At 46.8% G+C, this 13,126-nt stretch overlaps 1 protein-coding gene across 3 annotated transcripts in view; it reads right to left on the reverse strand.

The window, feature by feature from the left end:
* Positions 1-3,824: 3,824 nt before the first annotated feature.
* The window catches only part of FLVCR2 (FLVCR choline and putative heme transporter 2), a 68,206-nt gene continuing 58,904 nt past the window's right edge, over positions 3,825-13,126 (reverse strand). The window contains exons 6-11 of one of the 3 annotated variants that reach the window (XR_008659402.2): positions 12,070-12,180; positions 10,205-10,310; positions 9,975-10,086; positions 9,370-9,425; positions 4,311-4,537; positions 3,825-4,069 (exon numbers count right to left, since the gene is read on the reverse strand). Coding sequence is in view for 1 of the 3 variants with exons in the window: in XM_055288730.2 (XP_055144705.1) it covers positions 4,466-4,537; positions 9,370-9,425; positions 9,975-10,086; positions 10,205-10,310; positions 12,070-12,180 (457 nt within the window). In the remaining 2 variants the exon portion in view is untranslated. Of the gene's footprint in view, positions 4,538-9,369; positions 9,426-9,974; positions 10,087-10,204; positions 10,311-12,069; positions 12,181-13,126 lie in introns of all 3 variants that reach the window. The other 2 variants (XR_008659403.2, XM_055288730.2) reach the window with 2 other exon arrangements.

Below are 13,126 nucleotides of genomic sequence, written 5' to 3' on the forward strand. Positions count from 1 at the left end.
TCCTTGTACTTTGACCTCTGCTAAGACAAGAGCACGGCTGCCTCCTCTGAGCCCTAGGAGAATCACAGCTTTATGCCTGATTGAATACACCATAGTGAGTAGGATAGCTCAAGACACAGGTCAGCCTGGCTGCCTCCAGCTCCTTATTGTCATTTGCTCATTCCTCTTGTATTCTTGAAGTCAAATCTTCTTTTTTCCCACCTTCAAGATTCTGCGTTCACAGCTAAACACTAAGTGCCCTTTCTTGTTTCCTCCTAAAGAAGAAACAGATTCTTGAGAGAGCAGAGACAAAAAAATAGAACTAGGCAGCATAGATGAAACAACTGCATGACATGGGAAGAAGACAACTAAACCCCAAGGAGCATGCACTGGAATGGACAGTTGCTCTTAAACCCTACCCAGAGGGCCTCCCCCAGCTGGACCCTCATATGCAGTGTGTGTATCCAAAAGGCCATTGCTATTTCAGCAAATATTTGTTGAGCACTTCTCCATGCCAGACACTTGGGAAAGAGAAATGAATGACACAGGAAATGCCCCTGGCCCGTGGGCCTTATATTGTAGTCAAGGTAACAGAATCAACAAGCCAACACATAAATAAAGAACTTCAAATAGGGATAAGAACTCTAGCAAACACAAGGTATTTTGGTCAAGAAGGAATGTGGGGTGGGCATTGGGGAACACAAATTAGATCATCAGAAAGTCCTCCCTGAGGAGATGGGATTTTTTTGTTTTTTAGAGACAGGGTTTTACTGGATGTCACCGAGGCTGGAGTGCAGTGGCACAATCACACCTCACTGCAGCCTCAACTTCCTGGGCTCAAGTGATCCTCCTGCCTCAGCTTCCCAAGTAGCTGGGACTACAAATGTGCACCACCACAGCCAGCTAACATTTTTGGGGGTGGAAAGAGACAGGGTCTCACTATGTTGTCCAGGTGGGATTTGAGCTGAGACTTGAATGCCCAGGAGTTAAATGTCTTAAGATATGGGGTAGACTGTTAGAGTGGAGGGAGCAGCAACTGGAAGGTAGAAATAGTCTTATTCGAGGAGTAAGAACTATGTAAACACAGCATGGTGAAGAGTTAGGAAGTGAAAGAAAAGGTCAGAAAGGGAGGCAAGGGGCTTATAAGGGTGTGATAAGAAGCTTGATGTTTACACTTAAATACATTGGGAATTCTCTTATCAGTTAAGGCTCTTTAGGTGAAAGGACAAAACCTACCTTAAACTAGCTTAAACAATAAAGATAACTGGCTCATATAACTGAAAAATTATAAGATGATAAGCTTCAGGAAGGGTTTGATCAAGACTTCAGCTCCATTTCTTTACGATTCTTTCAGCGCTACCTACCTGTGCTGGCATCCTCAGGCTGACTTCTTTTATGGTACCAAAGTTGGTTGCAGAAATTCCAGGCTTCATATGCCCAGAACACTGTATCTAGAAAAATATCTCAATGGTAAGAACTATCTTTTCTTTACTTGCCAGCTATATTGTTAGGAGGCAGTAAAAAAGCAGTGATGACAGTTAACGTTTGAACGCAGATCCACATGAAGACCTCTTATGAAAGGAATGAATGAAAACTTTGGATGATTTAGGTCCTCTGAGCATGTGTCATAGAAATGTGATTCCCTGGCCGGGTGTGGTGGCTCACACCTGTAATCCCAGCACTTTGGGAGGCCAAGGCAGGCAGATCACGAGGTCAAGAGCTCAAGACCATCCTGGCCAACATGGTGAAACCCCGTCTCTACTAAAAGTACAAAAATTAGCTGGGCATGGTGGCACGTGCCTGTAGTCCCAGCTACTTGGGAGGCTGAGACAGAAGAATCGCTTGAACCAGGAAGGCGGAGGTTACAGTGAGCCGAGATCGCGCCATTCCACTCCAGCCTGGTGACAGAACGAGACACCACCTCAAAAAAAAAAAGTGATTCCAGATTAGTAAAGGCAGGGTCCCTAAGGATCTAAAGAGATATATAGTTAGAGTATTTAGCAGACACTATGGATATTAGATTTCTTAACAGCCCAGGCTTGGGTCCCTTGCTAGATCATTTAAAATAGAATCATAATGTTGTTCCTCCCCAGCTAAGAATTGCTAATAAATAACAGTGCTAGAATGCCACAGGCATGGTACAACTCTCTAGGGAAAAAAATGTACAGAACACAGATAGTAGCAGCATATTCAAGTAACATGCACAAGGTGATCACAACTGAGGAGGGATGAGTAACGGGAAGTTGGACAGTTAGGAAGAAAAATGGTAACGCAGGACTGCAGCTGCTGGGACTGAGCCGTGGGCCCCAGCCACAGCAAGTTGGTGCATGGCTGAGGTAATCAGAGAACAAACATTTCAACCACCCTTTGAGGCAGAGCCAGAAACAACAGTGGACTCTCTCATCAGCAGTCACTCACATTCCAGCGCATACACAGCGTGGAGAGAGGTCAGGGTCATGTGCTGGATGTCGAGTTGCAGTCCCTCCATGTAGGCAGACAGTAACCTTTACAGCCTTGTCTTTAAAAAATATCCCTCCCAGATGGTACGGTCTGGCAACAGTGAGATGCTCCTGTGGAAGGCCACAGTTGCTGCTTCTCTAGCCTCACACTCCCCCGCCCCAGCCCAGCCCTTCCCTACACCTCAGACAGGAGCCTCAGGAATGTGTGACAGTTTTGCAGGGACTTCTAAGAGCCATCTCTGCTCCACCGAATGATAAGGCAGACCACTTTCTGAGAAGTTTTTATTGCCTTGAAACGTCTGATCTTACAAATAGAAAACACAAATTATGTTTTTAAAATAAAGCAATAGGTTTGGTAAACACTTTGTTAATACCTTTTGAAGAGTTGATGAGTAAACATCTTTCTCTTTATCAAAAAGTAAAGCACACCCTCACCTCTCTTCCACACTGACTCACTACTTCTGCCGAAAACGTGGACTTCTTTCTTCTATTACATACAGCACGTTCCTTGCAGCCATTGCTCAAATCTGTACAAACACACACACACACGCAGACACACACAAACCTGGCTCCTCTCAGGCAGTGGCCCAAGCACCACAGTATTGCAGCCAGCACAGGCTGCCCTGATATGCTGAGGCCAGGGCAGTGGCTGGAGCAAGACAGCACAATGGTCACGATCACAGTTGCCCAGTGCATAGGAGAAATTACCAAAATCTCATTTTTAGGAGATATTACCAAAGCCCATGAGTACAGCCAAACAGTAGGCTAGATAAGAAAGGTCAGCTTGAGTTGGTTTAAAGGGAATCCCTTTAGGTTTAGAATATCTGATAAAGATTATCGCACTCCAGCCTGGGCGACAGAGCGAGACTCCGTCTCAAAAAAAAAAAAAAAAAAAAAAAAGATTATTGCTCAAAGCAGGTGAGGAGAGGGGTTGGTGGTGCAAATACTGTCCCCAGCAGAGGTGAGATAAGCTTTTAATTCTAACAGACTCAATTCCCATTTCAAGGGGCGCCTTTCCTTCTACCCCTTCCCTCTTATCTCTCAGAAGCAGCTTTGGATTTGTCAGAGTGGAATGAATCAAGATTAGTTTTAGGCAAAGGTTAGAGTAAGTTGGCTGGGATTACCCTGCCTTGGAATAAAACAAGCACTTGGGCTGATGGCTGAGATTCCCAATGCAGCATCGAGATAAAGGCATCAGAGATGACTGACACACAGGAGTCCCTGGGGAAGTACTTCTGTAAAAAAGAACCTTCCCATTCCCAACTCAAGCTACCAGAGTTCCCAAATATGGGCTTCCACAGATATACTCAGAAGGCAGCCCCCAGCACGATCACACCTAGGTAGGTCGCCCTCCCGAGTAGGTATCTCTGTCATGGCCACAACAAAGTCTTTTGTCAAGTTTATTGATGGTTGGTTTGCTCAGCTCTTAGGAAAGAGGGTTTGGAGACAGACCTGTTAGGCCAGGACAATTTAGGCCCACAAGTCCCAGTGGAGCTGTTCCGATGGAGTGGTTCTAGTGGTGCTTCCTCTCCCGCAGAACTTGAGCAATCAGACCGATGACCCAGGAGGTGACCCCGGCAGAGCAGCTTGCCACTTCTTAGAATTGGGCTTCTTGAGAGGCTCTTAGGACACTGGAAATTTCAAGTTAATATCCTGAATAAGCTTTCTTCCTGTGAAAATTTTGCAGGCATTGTCCATGATGGATGGAGGAAAAGAGGGAAGGCAAGAGACCAAGCTAGGATTGGCTCCAATATTCTCCGCCACCCTGTCCCAACACCAACTCCCATAACCTAAAAGGGAGCGGAGGTGGGAATCAAATTTGCATTTGGTGATAGGTGCAATTTTCTCCAACTAAATCATCCAAGCTCTTACGTGGGTTCTAGGAGGAATGGGCCATCCACGCCACAAATAGTCCCGCTGGTTCCCTCCAAAAACATCTCTAGCGAAGCCCTTTGTGCTGGCGGTGAGAGCCGTGCTGAAGGAAAAGGTGGGGTGTTCACGTTCCCTGAGTTGTCACCACTTTCCTCTCAGAGATGATCCTCTGACACAGCAGTGGGCACTTTGCTGGTGTTGCTCTCCTCCTCTTCCTCTTGGAGTTTCTATAAAGCAAAACAAACAGGCAGTGTTGTGGGTAAAGGCACAGGACTCCACCCTGGCTGGAGCGGCTGCCTGGCCATGACTAATCAGTGGGGAATACAAGAGCCAGGGGCCACTCAGCATCCCAGAGAGCCAAGAAAGGGAACAAGAAAAGAAGCAACCAGCCCCTGCCATAAATGCACCCACAAACACACACCACGCAACGTCATGAGGTCATCAGAGGGAAAAAGGGCAAGCTTTCTATGATGCCAAGGCCACCACAAATGATTCAGCTCCGAGTGCCACTCTTCCAGGCTCGCTCTCGGGACTGAAACAGAAGCAAAGCCCCTTTTCCCTCCACGTTCTGACAGCTGAAAACTCACCTCAACTAACCATCAAATCACTGTCCAAAGTGCCAGGTCTGCGATTCCCTCAGAATTTCCAACAACACCCATTTGGAGGCAGCCCCAGGATGAGGAATACTTTTTTTTTTTTTTTTTTTTGAGATGGAGTCTCACTTTGCTGCTCAGGCTGAAGTGCAATGGCATGATCCCAGCTCACTGCAACCTCCACCTCCCAGGTTCAAGTGATTCTCCTGCCTCAGCCTCCCGAGTAGCTGGGATTATAGGTGCCGACCACCATGCCCAGCTAATTTTTGTATTTTTAGTAAAGACAGGTTTTCACCATGTTGGCCAGGCTGGTCTTGAACTCCTGACCTCAGGTGATCCACTGACCTTGGCCTCCCAAAGTGCTGGGATTACAGGTGTGACCCACTGCACCCAGCTGAGGAATACTATCATAATGAACATGCAGTAGATGCCAAAGCAGCATGCATAATTGCATACGTAAGCTCAATGGCTTTAGCTTTCTAGGGGAGGGATGGCACAGGATTCATTTACAGGAAAGTCTTCTAAGTCACACTTTTTAGGTGAGTTTAGAATTAAACATGGCCTGGAAATAATCCTGCGGGGCCCCTAGGTACATACTGCCAACCTGGGCCTTTGTCTACTGTTTTAAGAAGTTCTTTGTCTGTGACCTCAAGGGTTCTTCTGATTCACAAGAAGGCCTTGGGCACAGGTGCAGCACCACACAGCCATGGGCACAGGTGCAGCACCACGCAGCCAACACTACTCAAGGCCTAGAGGACATGACAGGGCTAAGACAGAAGCCAATGTCAAGTGGACAAATGGTGCTTTTTTCCCCAGTGAGTGTCTCAGTGCCTGTTTGTGGCAATGGCGACAGCTGTAGCATCCAACCTTCCCATTCTCAATCTTGCTAACACTTTGCATCAAGTCAGCCTCAGCCATGAGGAGACATCATTCAGGCAACTAACAGCCTACTTCAGTCACTTAGTCTCCCCTCTCTCTCTGACACACACACACACACACACGCACACACACCATGCCCGCCTCCTCCAAAGCCCTCACTTCAAAATCACAATCACAGATGGGAAACAAATTAGTGGAGACAGAAGTGCAACTACTGTCTATGTGCTAGAAGAAAAATGGAAACCCAAACCAATAAGGTGTTCATAGTCAAGGTCAATCATTACCCTGTCCCAGAAGTCCTATCTCTTTTTCCCTAACCTATACATCTCACTGATTAGAAAGAGCAGGTCTGGCCAGATCTGCTGTGTACCCAGTCTTCACCTGACTCTGACAATGAATTTGTCTGCAAGTCTCTGAGTTACACCGGCTGCCATGGGGTGTGTAATGTCACGGCTCCAGAGGAGGGCTGCTCTGTGATGGCCCTCGCTTCCTTGCTGCTGTCAGTCCCAGCGTGATTTTGACCCCCCATAATACCATGCTGCCACAGGTGCCAGGGAGATCTACAGACACATAGTGAATTATCCAGGGACACAAGACAGGTGAGCACCATTTATTGGAACCTACGGCTCTTATTCCTACTCAGCGCTATTTCCAGCATCCCACACTCAAAAGAGACTGAGCCAACAATTGTAACCTTGATTAACAAACTTGGTCCATGTGCACAAAGAACTGGCTGCAAGAATAATGAAACAGTGGAACAACTGAAATATTGAGTGAGATGGAAACATACAGTAGACATGAGGTTGTGGTATAATGTAATAGTGTAGAAATGTTATCAAGCTATACTAAGTAAATAAGCAGGGTAGAAAACAAAATATACACAAGCATGTCCATAGACTACAACACTAGAAATGCTACTAGGTTATCTCTGGGAAGCAGGATTATAGGTGATTTTTATTTTCTTCATTTGCCTATGTCTGTCAACATAAACACAGGTTATAAAGTCAACACAGCAAAATCTCATGTCACTTGACATAATACATCACGTTCCAAACTGAAACCTTTCACTAGGCACCTTTTCCCAGACTCACTATACATATATTTACCCAAGTGTACCAAATCATTTCTCTCTCTCTCTTTTTTTTTTCGAGACGGAGTCTTGCTCTGTCACCCAGGCTGGAGTGCAGTGGCACGATCTCAGCTTACTGCAACCTCCACCTCCCGAGTAGCTGGGATTACAAGCGTGCGCCACTAGCCTGGTTAATTTTTGTATTTTTAGTAGAGATAGGATTTCACCACGTTGGCCAGGCTGGTCTCAAACTCCTGATCCGCCCACCTTGGCCTCCCAAAATACTGGGATTATAGGCATAAGCCACCACGCCCGGCCAGTGTACCAAATCATTATGTCCCCTTGTACACAGCGTGGGTGAAAATCCATCTCCACAGTGGCCATACTGTGGCCCTGACACAGAACTAAAGAATATCATTCCTGCTGAAAGGCCTTCCCTGTCTCCCCAGTGAACTTCCTGTTCTAGGCTCCTTCTTCCACATGCTTGTCTGCTGCTGCCTGCCAACTCTAGAACGTAACAGCAAAAGACAAATAGTAAAGACCTAAAGATTATCATCTATCTGCCAACACAGATCCTTCAAACACTAAAAATATCCCTTACAGACATCTCTTGCCTTAGAAAATTGGCAAAGATTTTCAAAATGAAAAATACTCAGTGTTGGCGCTCACATGACTGCCTAGCAATAGAAATTGCTGGTACTCAAAGTACCTTTCTAGAGGACAGTTTAGCAACACATACCAAAGTCTTTGAAATGGGCATGACCATTAATCCATTTCTCCAGGAAATACGGTACTTGAGAACATACACAAAGATTCAGTTTCCGGCCGGGCGCGGTGGCTCACGCCTGTAATCCCAGCACTTTGGGAGGCCGAGGCGGGTGGATCACGAGGTCAGGAGATCGAGACCATCCTGGCTAACACAGTGAAACCCCGTCTCTACTAAAAATACAAAAAATTAGCCGGGCGAGATGGCGGGCGCCTGTAGTCCCAGGTACTCGGGAGGCTGAGGCAGGAGAATGGCGTGAACCCCGGGGGGCGGAGCCTGCAGTGAGCCGAGATTGCGCCACTGCACTCCAGCCTGGGCGACAGCGAGACTCTGCCTCAAAAAAAAAAAAAAAAAAAAAAAGATTCAGTTTCCAACATATTAATCACAATATTATTTGTAACAATTCAAAACAACCTTAATGTCCACAGACAGGAAAATTGCTAAATAAATCATGGCTTATCCATATAAAGGAACACTATGCAGGCATTAAAAGTATGTTGTAGGCCAGGTACAGTGGCTCAATCCTGTAATCCCAGCACTTCGGGAGGCCAAGGCTGGTGGGTCATTTGAGGTCAGGAGTTTGAGACCGGCCTGGCCAACATGGTGAAACCCTGTCTCTACTAAAGATACAAACATTAGCTGGGCATAGTGGCGTGCACCTGCAATCCCAGCTACTTGGGAGACTGAGGCATGAGAATCACTTGAACCCGGGAGGCAGAGGCTGCAGTGAGCTGAGATCGCACCATTGCACTACAGCCTAGGTGACAGAGCAAGACTCTGTCTCAAAAAAAAAAAAGTATGTTGTAAGAGACTAGTTGCCTGATAAAGTGCTTGCAATAAGTGAAAAAAGCAGTTTTATTTTTGTTTAAAAATATGCATTTATATACACATATTCATATATCCATGTATATATTATAAGTGGATACAGACATGCAGCAATCAATGCAAAAAAGCATCTCATCTCTAAATGAAGAAATTACGGGATGATTTTTAAATTTTGTACACTTTTCTGTATTTTTTACTTATTCTACAAAGAGCATGTGTTACCTCTATAAGTTTTTTTTTAATTTTTGAAGAAATATCTTACCTTTACTCTTTCTCAGATTTGAAATTCCTTTCATCATCACTCAGATTTGATACCTAACATTTTGTTTAAAGTGGTTCCCGGCTTGTTAGAACAGATGGAAAACACTTTTCTGTTCTAGGTCATACTCCTGGTCCTCTCCTCTCCTACCTCGCCAGCTCCTGCTTCCTGACTTGTCCTTTCAGAGCCCTACTGGCAACTCTTTGGCTCCGTCCCCATGGCCCTGCCTAAGGAGTTGTCACATGCCAGGAGAGTCACAGCCTTAGGGCCACCACTGCCATGACAGAGTGGTGGAGCCGGGCTTCCCCTTCCTCCCCAGCCACTGACCCCAGGCTGAAAGCAGTGGAGCCAGAGCCTCAGGACTTGGCTCAAGATCCAGTCAGGGGCGCTGTTCAGCAGCCTGTGACAACAGTCTGGGGATGAGGCCGGGGGCTCCAGGAAGAGGGTAGGAAGTGGGAGAAGAGTCCGAGAAAGGGTAGCAAGAAAGCAATTGCCAAAAACGCCCATTGAGGAAAGTCTTACGATGCCATGTGTAAGTGATGAACTGGTCTCCCAGCTATGACAAAACCAGTCCCTGTGGGAGTTCTCCCTGCCCCATCTATGTTGCCACATCCTCATCCAAAGGCTTGGACCCTGATCTCAGCCCCACAAAGCTCCCACATACTCACATTCTCAGGAGTTTCTTTGTTTGCTTTCTGTCTCCGGAGATCTGCCTTAATGAATGCTAAGGGTGATAGATTGAGAAGGAAGAGAGACAAAAAACAGTTATCACGTTCATCCAAGAGAAGAAACCTTCATTTCCTAAGGGTCACAGGTATCCCAAACTTACTTCAGACAGTCAAGAGAGCTGGTGGCTGAGGGCACCATCAGCCAACTTGAGAGAGCCCGAGGATCACTGCCGTCCCTGACAGGCAGAAGCCAACAATGACAGTGGCCTTCACTTATGGATCAGGGACTTTGCACACATTGCTCTAATCATCACAACAATCCTCATTTTACAGATTAAAAACTGAGGTTCCCAGAGGTTGGTCCACTTGTCCAAGGTCAATAGCTATGGAAGTCAGTGTCACAGTCTGGGATTCCGACATGAATCTTCTGGCTCCAAAACCCATGCTCATTCTACCAAAACAATGTGCTGCCTCCCGGACAGATCCCCCAACAAACCCTTCTATCTGTCCCCCTACGTACGTACTCCCTATCTGTTGCTCCATCGAGAAACTAGGGTCCCAAATTGCCAACCTGAGCCTCATCTTGCCCTCAGGCTCCAACTCACCAGTGAGGGCTGCTCCAAGAGTAAGGAACACACACAGGAAGATGTTCCCAGGCTTGGTTCCATAGTTGTCAATAATCTGGCCCTGGGAGATGGTAAAGATGATCCCAAATACCTAGAAAGGCATAAAGAAGATAGGAAACGGCCCAGTCAACTAACTCATGAGGAAGAACTGAGCTGCCATGATGCAATGCCCTCCCAGCCAGGAAACAAACAGGAAATACGAGCTCTACCTGTGCAGATATGTTGAGGAGGCCGGAGGAGATGCCTTCTGATTCTGGGTACGTGAGCTCCACAGCAAACTCATATCCCAGTGGGAGATAGCCAGTCATAAAGAAGCTGAAGTCCAGACCAGAGAAACAAGGGGATGAAGAACTTCCAGAACAAGAAGGATGGGGAGCCCACCTCCTCCCTTAGGACTCCCTTTGTTGTTTTGTTTCTTCTCACCAAGACATACTAGGCCCTCTAATGATCTGGGCATCCTCTAAGTGGTCATACCAAGGAGAGGGGCACCCCTGAAGGCCAGGAAGAAGTTCACAGGGAGACCTTGTGCTCAGCAGGCCTCTGGGATCCCTTGCTGCTTCTCCATCTTGCCATCAGTGACAGCCAGAGTCAGCATTTACAGAAGGGGCAAGGATGCCTGGTGTGTTCAACCTTCAGCTGAAAGACTATGTCCTGGGTACACAGGTCCTGTGCTGGGAGTGGGAAGTTCCTGGATATTGAGCAGCATCTCCGTGGCTCTCTGGGACCTGGAAGGAGGAGCTTAGAGTCCTCCTTATTTCCATCCAGAGAAGATCCAGCTGAGGACTGAGTGCCAGCACATGCTCTCTCCCTCTTTCTCTCTTTCACATGCACAGACAGACAGACAGACACACACACACACACACACACACACACTCATATACTGCCCATAGGAAAATAACTGGGAAGCAGAGCTGAACAAAGACTCCTGTGAAAGAGGTATTGTTTCCTATGTTTTCTCATACAACAGGTCTAGAAAATTCCAACTTTAATTTCTCTTTTTTTTTTTTTTTTTTGAGACAGAGTCTCACTCTGTCTCCCAGGCTGGAGTGCAGTGGCTCGATCTTGGCTCACTGCAACCTCCGCCTCCCAGGTGCCAGCGATTCTCCTGCCTCAGCCTCCCAAGTAGCTGGGACTACAGGTGTGCGCCACCATGCCTGGCTAATTTTTGTATTTTTTAGTAGAGACGGGGTATCACCATATTGGCCAGGCTGGTCTTGAACTCCTGACCCCGTGATCCGCCTGCCTTGGCCTCCCAAAGTGCTGAGATTACAGGCGTCAAGCCACCGCACCTAGCAACTTTAATTTCTTACATTTGCACCACGCTTCTTGATGCTTTCATATCTATTATCTTTCTCAATCTCTCCAACAACTCAACAAGGCAGGCCACTATTATCTTTCTTTTTTTTGAGACGGAGTCTCGCTCTGTCACCCAGGCTGGAGTGCAGTGGCGCAATCTCGGCTCACTGCAAGCTCCGCCTCCCGGGTTCACGCCATTCTCCTGCCTCAGCCTCTCTGAGTAGCTGGGACTACAGGTGCCTGCCACCACGCCCGGCTAATTTTTTTTGTATTTTTAGTAGAGACGGGGTTTCACCGTGGTCTCGATCTCCTGACCTCGTGATCTGCCTGCCTCGGCCTCCCAAAGTGCTGGGATTTATTATCTTTCTTTACAGATGGGGAAATTGAGGCTCAGAATGGTCAAGTGCTGTGCCCATGGTCTAACAGGTAGGCAGCAACAAAACTGAGACCAGCACCCAGAGTCTCTGGTTCCAAGCCCTGTGTACTTTCCATAATCCCATGTTGTCCAGGCAAAGCTGAAAAAGACTCTAAACAGGTTCTAGCCTCCAAGAGGTCGGGAAGGGTGTGCTTCATGCTTCATTCCACCCCAAAATAACAGACAGCCCAGGCTGCCTTTGGAAGTACTACAAGTATTACCAAGACCCCTGGGCACCGTGTCCGTATCTCCTGAGGTCAGTGAGAAGGCAGCAAAGGCATCAATATTGCATTCTAGGATGCTGGAAGCTCTGGGAGCCACGGCATGGTGTTTTCTAATAAATCACCCAGAGGTGAAACTTACCCCATTGTGCCAGCAGTGATGAACACTACCCACAGGTGTCCCAGGTTCAAGGTAAATGTGTACACCACCATGCCCACCAGTGTCATGATATAGACTACCATGGTCGTCTCTCTACAAGTAGAGGCAAAGAAATTGAATCAGACACTTCTGACTTTAATAGGCTCATTCATTCATTTATTCCACAAGCATATATTAAGTATCTGCTGCATGTCAAGCCCTCTGCTATGTTCTTGGAGTTTTGTTTTGTTTTGTTTTCAGAGACAGTGTCTTGCTCTGTTGCCCAGGCTGGAGTGCAGTGGCGTGATCACAGCTCGCTGAAACCTCCACCTCCTGGGCTCAAGCAATTCTTGTGCCTCAGCCTGCTGAGTAGCTGGGACAGTTGTGCGCATCACGCCTGGCTAATTTTTGTATTTTTCATAGAGACGGTGTTTTGCCATGTTGGCCAGGCTGGTCTTGAACTCCTGACCTCAAGTGTTCCACCTGCCTTGGCCTGCTAAAGTGCTGGGATTACAGGCCTTACAAGGCCAAGGCCTGGCCTTGTTCTTGGACATTTTCTTTCATAGAACTTTCTCTCCATGAGGGTGATGGACACTGACAGACGATGATCACACAAAAAAATTATTTAATTACATCATGATCAATGCTACAAAGGGTAAGTAAGACTAGTAAAGTATGAAGCCATCTTACAATATCTTTGTTCCCTTTCTGTAGAACCCACTCAACAATATCAAGCTGCCCCTTGACTTGTCATGTCCTAGCCACAGACAAGAAGGGCAAAGCCCTTTCTCCTTCTCCCATCCCTCAGCAGAAAAAAGAAAAAACAGGACAAACATCAGCCATGATGAGGTGGCGGTGACGTTCAGGACTACCCCAGAAGCTGTCCAATTCTGCTTGTCTGCTTTATCCCAAGACCCATGACAATGCTGGGCAGTGCTCTCTGTCACCTACAAGTTCTTCCTGTCCCTACTTGAACAGACCAACAGACCCAGCAAAGCCTTTTCTTTTCTTTTTTTTTCTTTTGTCCTTTTTTTTTTGAGATGGAGTTTTGCTCTTGTCA

The sequence above is a fragment of the Symphalangus syndactylus genome, chromosome 8, assembly GCF_028878055.3.
Source record: "Symphalangus syndactylus isolate Jambi chromosome 8, NHGRI_mSymSyn1-v2.1_pri, whole genome shotgun sequence".
Lineage (NCBI taxonomy): Eukaryota > Metazoa > Chordata > Mammalia > Primates > Hylobatidae > Symphalangus > Symphalangus syndactylus.